Below are 8,075 nucleotides of genomic sequence, written 5' to 3'. Positions count from 1 at the left end.
TCAAACAAACTATAGCATGACTCTTTTATGGATTTTTTTGCCATGTATACTATGAATTTTTATCAACATACTTTAAAAAGTCACCAGTAAGTAATATTAAAGTATGTCGAAAAAAGTGATTTAAAAAAGTCATAGTATATCATGTCGAAAAAAGTCATAAAAAAGCCATAGCATAGCATGTCGAAAAAAGGCATAAAAAAGGCATTGTATAGTATGTCGAAAAAATGTATAAAAATAAATCATAGTATAGTATGTGGAAAAAAGTAAAAAAAAATTATAGTATAGCATGTCGAAAAAAGTCATAAAAAAGTCAAAATATTGTGTGTCGAAAAAAGTAATTAAAAAGTCATAATACGGTTTGCGAAAAAAGTCATAGTATAAAGTATGTCAAAAAAACTCAAAGTATAGTATACCAAAAAAATATATTAAAAAGTACTGGTATAGAGCTTTGTAAAAGTGATATAGTATGGTATGTTTAAAAAAGTCATAGTATAGCATGTCGAAAAAAGACTATTTATTTATAATTAATATTATGCCTGAAAAAGTAATAATAAAAGTAATAGTACAGTATGTTGAAAAAACGCATTAAAAAGTCATAAATAGTGTTTCGAAACAAAAAAAGTCATAGTGTTTGCTGAAAAAGGTTATTGTATATCATGTCGAAAAAAGTCATAAAAAGTCATAGTATATGTCAAAAAAGACATGTCAAACAATATTTAAAAATTATTAATATTATGCCTGAAAAAGTAATAATAAAAGTCATAGTATGTTGAGTATGTCAAAAAAGACATAGTATACTATTTATTTATTATTAATATTATGCTGAAAAAGTAATAATAAAAGTAATAGTACTGAAAAAAGTCATAAAAAAGTCATAGTATAGCATGTTGAAAAAAGTCATAAAAAAGTCATAGTCGAAAAAAGTTGTTTGTGTTGTGAAAATCGCAGATTTAGGTTCATTCAAAAGCAGATAGAGAAGCAAACTGACAGGAAGCTGCCACTAGATGTCATTGTAAGTCTAAAATAATCATCTTTGAGTTAAATGTTCCTCATGATTTGTGTTGTATGGCAGTCATGATTATTTGCCATATTATGATTGGGCTGTTCATTTGAAGATGCATTTTAACAGCTAAAAGCAGAAATGATGGGTAGAATAATTAAAGCGTTTCTCACATACAAGGAAACTAAAATAAAAAACAAAAGAACTGACCAAACTGGCATAATATTTGCCATTTGAATGACCCTTTGTAAGTAATTTCTGTGTGATTACCTGTGTTTCAGGTAATGCCTTAGATTACAGCTGGACAATTACTGGATAATTATTTCTTGGATACGTCAAAAAGCTTAGAGAATAAAACACCCTACAGTATATGTAGCAAAATAGTTTCACTGTACTTTTTAGGCTGTAATCTTAAACATAACTGCAATTAATTCTATTTATTAAGCATGACAGATTTAATTAGGTGTACTTGTTTTGTATCACATGTTGGGACCTGTGCACAGTTTCTAAGAAGCCTGTTTGTTTTCTAAGGGAAGGTGTGTTTGTGTTATGCTGTGGCATAAGAAGCAGCTAACTTCAGCTCAAGGAGACCCTTGAATTGTCACCCCCTCTCTATTTTTAGCTTCCAGTCAGGCAGTAAGCCCTGTCAACACATGACTTAAAGCCTGTGTGGTCTTACAGAGCATTGGTTTATGCTTGTCCGCCCCTCAGCCCAGCTCAACCAATAACAGTTAAGTACTGCATGAGAAAAGGGTTGATTTAAATATCAAAACACTGAAGAAATAGTGCTTCTGACAGTTTGTAAAAAGTGGTGTACTGGATTTCAAAAACACAGAGACTTGGTTGAAGAGGACCTGTGAAGACAGAAGAACTATGTGTTGTGAATGAGGTAAATCCTTAGTGAATGTTTCTATCTGACATTTCCTGTCAAGGTTACAGTAGCTATAAGCTACTTTGGTTCATGACCTTCCCCCTCTTAAGACGGAAACAACCATTGTAGATGTTGTGCTATTGCAAAGTCAAGCTGTTTGCCTTTCTCTTTGTGAAGGCACGACAGAGAGTGTTCATGAATACATTTTATTTTACATAGTATAGTAGAATAGTAGAAGAATGCTCGTAAAGCTGTCTGGGTTCTCAAATTTCTATCTAGCGTTGCAGAAACAGCAGATCTGTTGACGGCATTAAGAGTTATTTACAGGTCATGTAGACAGAAATATTTGCTCTGAGGTTTCTTGAAAAGGTGGAAGTGCAAGGGTTATTGTGGATCATAATGTTTGTGCACAATCAGCTCACCATGAATGCTCACAATGTGCCTCTCTGAACAGGATATATATTGATTGAGGCTTGGACACTTGTTTCATCTGAAGTTTGTGCTTTTTCTTTTCCAAGGTAACTCATTTGTTAATATTGTATGTTTTGGATAAATTATTGGATTGAAGTTAATTTAATTTTCATAGAGTTTTCTGTAGAGGATGAATCCTAATGACTTTGTTGATCCCTTGACTTTTCTCTTAGCGCCACCAGCAGGATGGCATTCTTTTTTTTAAATTGAAATGTATCTACAACTACTGGATGGATTGCCATGAAATGTGGTACAGGCTTTCATGTTTCCTGAACATGACTTGTAATAACTTTGATACTCTGATTTTTCATCTGGCACCAAATCAAAATTTAAGATTGTCCAATACTTTCTTTTATGACAAAACACCTCCAAAAAAAACATTCCCATCAGCCTTAACTTAACTTTCTTTTACATTATTAGTGAATGTTAACATGCTTACACACTAAACTAAGCTTCTGAACATGGTATTTATTATACTGATAAACATCAACAAACTACACAGTCCTTCTGACCTTGTTAGCATGCTGATGTTAGCATTTAGAATCCCTGTGCTAATACAGTCTCACAGAACTGCTTTTGTTTCCCTAGATTCCTATTGAAAATGCTGCTACGGCCTAAATCAAGGCAAGCTCAAGAGTGACATTTGAACTTTGATTGCTGATCACCACTCCGGGTCAAACATGGGTCGCTACCTCAGCATCAACTTGTGTTCAAGTTCGGTGAACAAGACATTGAGATCATACTGCAAAATTAGGTACCTAATTAGCCTTCTCAGAAAGTACCCTCGGCTGACTGAAGCAACACTAGGCCTGGACCTCCACAGATATTACCTGCTATCACCTACTCATCTGTCCAGATCTACAAGAAAAGGTATATTTAACAACTTAAACCACAGTGCTGCAGGCTCTACTTCTAACCACTTCCTCCGAGATTATACCAAAGAACTGACCCATCACCAGGTGGTGCGTTTTTACTCGTCCACCAATAGGAAAGCATTCAAACCTGACGCTCCAATTGGGATCATTGAGGAGGCTCAGAATGGTTTCCTTTTCAGTTCACTGGGAGGACGTCTTGGTCAATCATTTAAAAGAATGTCCAGACACATTAACATTTATTTTAAGAGAAAGGATGTTTCTCTAGCTGAAAATGCCGGCCTTGTTGTCATAACTCCAGAATGTCTCGGAAGGTCACAGAGGCGTAGTCAAAGTCATACAGCAGCCAGAGAGCCAAACATATCAGGCAAAGACACAAAGCAGACCTTAAAAAGCAAAGACAAACAGAACAGCTCAGGAATAAGTGCTTCAACACAAGGCAACTTTGGACTGCAACTATTTCACATTAGCTCTTTGGCAACAACATTTGGAGAGAGCTACAGTTACGTCGCTGGTCACATTAACTCAGTCTTCTCTCGCGGTCCTGCAAAAGTTCAAATACAGGAGAATTTGGAAACTATGTCACCCACAAGAGAGAAAAACAGAAGGCTTAAGAGGAGACAAATGCAAAACACTTACATCATGAATTCTACAGAAACGGAAATGTCTCAAGTCAAATCAGGTGCCGATCAGCCAAAACTGGAAACTAACAATATCTCCAGCAACTGGGAGGAGGGCTACCTCCATTTTCGAAGACACATCAATAAATACTTTGGTGCCAAAGTTACCAAAGAAATTGATCAAGATCAGAATAGGAGAGAACAGCTTCCTGTAGAAACGAGCAACACTTACAAAAAACACTTTTCAGCACAATCTACCTCACAAACCCATGGTGTCATGTCACAACCTAAGCAAAACGGACCTATCATCCATGAAACAGGAAGCCTTTTCCACAGCAGCTGTGATACCACTAACTTCGGAGAGAACTATTTCCAAACGGCTGGCCACATCAATAAGTATTTCAAGGGTCAAAGTGGATTGGATGAGGACACTGATGGACATCTCTTAACAAAGATGGGCCCTGGATCTGCTACCTCTGAGAGACTAAAGACTGTGTCCTTTATGGACTGCCTTTTCAACCCCACAAGTGCTATCCCTGACTTGCTCGGTGCTTATCTGAAACTGGGCCCCTTGAATCAGACTAGTAAGCCTGCCATGACTTCAACAGAGACTAGGCTGAATAAAAAGGTGAGTTGAGGTTACATGTTCAGTGATCAAGAACATGAGCTGTCCCATTATGCCCCATCTCATTCTTTAGGCTTGTACAATGTTGCTATTCAAAATGTTACAGAAGCTAGACCACATGCATGCACAGTTTTATGCACATATTAGTTAGTAATATATGGTTGTGTGTTTTCAGCTGGTATTGAGTCGGAGGCAGGCAGAGGAAATGACACGGGGGTTGATTGGCACTCTGTCACAGGCTTCGTCTTCAGAAGCTCTGACTGCCTGCACGGAGGCACTAAATGAACACCTAATCTGTTACCCATCATGCAAAGCTGTAATGTGGCAGGTCTGTTGGAAGTGAAACAATAACATTTACAACTGTTTAACAAATTGATTCGACCTCAGTGGATTCTCAAAGAAGCTTCTGTTTCCAGGAGAGAACTGCAGTCACATTGTTGAGAAAGCGACGGACCTACAGAGATAACCAGCTACTTCAGAACGCCCTAAGAGAAAGCTTGGCTCTAATCGGCTATGTGGATCCAGTCAAAGGTTGTGGCATAAGGGTGCTCTCAATTGACGGTGGCGGCACAAGGTAACTGTGAGAAAATGTATTATTGATGAATGATTGCCCTTTGCAAATTCAGTGTGCATGAATATTTATTGATTAATTTATCCATTTATCTAAAAAAAAAATCCCAACAATCTATTCGTTGTTTTGTCTATAAAATGTCAGAAGATAGAGAAAATGATATCTAGACTTCGAATCAACTCATCTTAATATGTTTATTCTTCATTTAATATATCAATATTTTATCATTGCCTTTTCCAGAGGTGTGGTGCCTTTGCAGGTATTAAAGCTACTGGAAGCTCAAACAGGCAGGAAGATCCATCAGCTGTTTGACTACATCTGTGGAGTGAGCACAGGTGACAAACAACAGAACCGAGTTACTTAGCTAATATTAACAATATAATTGTTGCCTAACAACCTGTCGATGCTTCCGAGTCTGACTCTATCTTTCTTTCTCTGCATGTGTTTATTAAAGGTGCCGTTCTAGCCTTCATGCTGGGTCTTGCCCATTTTTCTCTAGAGGAGTGTGCTGACATGTATCGTCGCTTTGGCTCGGAAGTGTTTCGACAGAACCCGCTGGTTGGCACTGTGAAGATGGGCTGGAGTCACTCTTACTATAACACTGAGACCTGGGAGACAATACTACGGTATTCACAGAATGGATTCTAACAATATAAATGTACTCCATTGTATGTGGTATATCATCAACATGTAAATTAAACAGCAACACAATCTGATCTGATGGAATTTTCTATTTTCATCCTGTTAAGAGAAAAGCTGGGAAATAGAGTACTTATCAAAACAGCTGGAGATGAGTTGAGTCCCAAGGTAAGAATACTGCAATGCCATGGTGGTTGATTCCCTGATTTGTGGGTCAAATCACCATCAAGCTCACAGCTATGATAAAATAATGTAGTTTTGATGAGGTTACAGCTTCTAAAAAAGAGCACGCTACTGTGTAACAGATTATAATTAGCAACATTCTCTTATTTTCAGCATTTAAATTGTAGTTTGCACATGGTTTTGTAAACATCTCACAGAGGGTATTGTTGGTGTCTGCTCAGGTCTCAGCAGTCAGCACTGTGGTAAACTGGGGTACCAGTCCAAAGGCCTTCGTCTTCCGCAACTACAACCACAAACCAGGCTCTCTCAGCCGCTACGCAGGAGGCTCGCTTTGCCAGATGTGGGAGGCAGTGAGAGCATCATCAGCCGCCCCAGGGTACTTCCAGGAGTTCCCCTTACAAAGTGACATTCACCAGGTAGGAAACTGCTATTGTTTCTGCATTTTCAGTTCCGGTTTTCATTGACAGACTCAAAATGATGCTGCTAAAGAAGGATAGGAAATTTGGTAAATGAGTTCTTCTGTGTCACTTCATAAAAAACAAGGCCCTCTCTAGCACCAATACATTTTTCTTTAGTCCTTCCTCTTGAGTAAGAGATAAAAAACAAGTTTACCAATAATAACCCAATTATGTTTTAATTGGTATACTTATTTTAAAATAGCCACTAATTACTAAAATGATGCCAGGATTGTTGTCCTCTGCATATGGCCAAACAGATTTTTATGACCTGTGTTGCACACAGAGGCCACTTTTTTAATGCAACTTAAATGACAAAAGACCTTTCCCTGTTCGGCATTAAAACATATTTCTGCCCCCCTCCCCACCCCCAAATCAATTTCTTATAGTATTACAGATCTGCAGTTTTTGCTAAAGCTGTTGAGTTCCATTATCTATTTCAAACTTTCACCAGCTTCAATCAGGATGTTGAAAGGGCTCTGTGTTTTCGCTTTGTATGGAGTATAGGTTAGAAAGGAACAAAATACTTGTCCTGTACATTTTAAAATTGATTTCTATATGTCTTCATAGGATGGAGGACTTATCTTGAACAATCCCTGTGCCTTGGCTGTCCATGAGAGCCGTCTATTGTGGCCCAACCAGCCCTTCCAGTGTGTGCTGTCCCTTGGCACTGGTCGCTATGACAATGCTAAGAGGGGACCTGCCACCTCCACCAGCCTGCGGGCCAAAATCAGCAACCTGATCAGCAGTGCTACTGACACTGAAGGGGTCCACACCCTTTTGGACGAACTGCTGGCTCCAGACGTGTATTTCCGCTTCAACCCCATGTTGAGCGCTCTGGTGTCCCTGGATGAGAGCCGGCCGAAGGCCCTGGACCAGCTGCAGAGGGACACCCAGAACTACCTAGAGAGAAACCGTCCCAAACTGGCAAGGCTCTGTTTGGTGCTCGGGCCGGAGCGCTCAGCTGCGAGCAAAACTAAGGACTGGATGAGTGAGAGGGCCTGGGAGATGAAGCAGAGATGGGTGTGAGTAGGTACAGTATGAGGTATGTGTACACAAAAAAGTAACTCCAGTACGCACTGATACCCAGTGGACAAAATAACAACCCTGATGTATTGATGCAATTTGGTTTGATGTTGAGACCTCAAAGGTATTGCTCCAACTACTTGATTTATATTATCAACTATTGGATTGATTGCCATTCAGTTTTGTACAAACATTCATGGTCTCTAGAGGATGAAGCCCATTGAATTTAGTGATCACCTGGGGATTGCCATTAGCAAAACGATGAGAAATGGATTGCCCTAAAACTTGGTGCAGACATTCATGTCCACCTCTGAATAAATTGCATTTACTTTGTTGACCCCTTAACTTTTCATGGAATGCCATTATCAGGTCCAAATTAAAAACATGTCAATACTAGTTTCAAAACTAATGACATTCCCATCAGCCTCTGTTGTATTTTAGGTTTACTGCTAATTAGCACATGTTATTTTGCTAATTACTAAACTAAGATGGTGAATATTATACCTCCCAAACATAAGCAGGTTACTGTTAGCAGGTTAGCATGCCACTGGTTAGCATTTAGCTCAAAGTAAAGTACAGTATAACAGAGCCGCTAGTGAGAATTTTACGCAGCGTCTACACATTTCATACACATAAATGAGACCCGAATGGTATAAGTTTATTTTCTTCTGTTTTATGTGCTACAGCGATTATGTGTTGGACTTTATATTGGTAAGGGTCTACATGGGATCACAGATGTGAT

General features: G+C 38.5%; 1 protein-coding gene across 1 annotated transcript; it reads left to right on the top strand.

Moving 5' to 3' along the window:
- The first annotated feature begins 3,022 nt into the window (after positions 1 to 3,022).
- On the top strand, positions 3,023 to 7,336 carry LOC129099494 (calcium-independent phospholipase A2-gamma-like). The gene is made up of 9 exons (XM_054608748.1): positions 3,023 to 3,056; positions 3,768 to 4,462; positions 4,635 to 4,787; positions 4,876 to 5,033; positions 5,271 to 5,365; positions 5,485 to 5,656; positions 5,780 to 5,837; positions 6,074 to 6,268; positions 6,878 to 7,336. Exons 1-9 carry the CDS (start codon positions 3,023 to 3,025, stop codon positions 7,334 to 7,336), a joined length of 2,019 nt encoding a protein of 672 aa, XP_054464723.1.
- The last annotated feature ends 739 nt before the right edge of the window (positions 7,337 to 8,075 follow it).

This window comes from Anoplopoma fimbria, chromosome 12, assembly GCF_027596085.1.
Source record: "Anoplopoma fimbria isolate UVic2021 breed Golden Eagle Sablefish chromosome 12, Afim_UVic_2022, whole genome shotgun sequence".
In the NCBI taxonomy this organism is placed as follows: domain Eukaryota; kingdom Metazoa; phylum Chordata; class Actinopteri; order Perciformes; family Anoplopomatidae; genus Anoplopoma; species Anoplopoma fimbria.
This window is presented reverse-complemented; position numbering and strand designations above follow the sequence as displayed.

Bases quoted from the DNA above. Each gene is read 5' to 3' on its own strand.
- LOC129099494 (XM_054608748.1), top strand. From the start codon at position 3,023: ATGGGTCGCTACCTCAGCATCAACTTGTGTTCAA. The intron at 4,788-4,875 runs GTCTGTTGGAAG...TTCTGTTTCCAG, and splicing joins GCAAAGCTGTAATGTGGCAG to GAGAGAACTGCAGTCACATT. The intron at 5,366-5,484 runs GTGACAAACAAC...TGTTTATTAAAG, and splicing joins CATCTGTGGAGTGAGCACAG to GTGCCGTTCTAGCCTTCATG.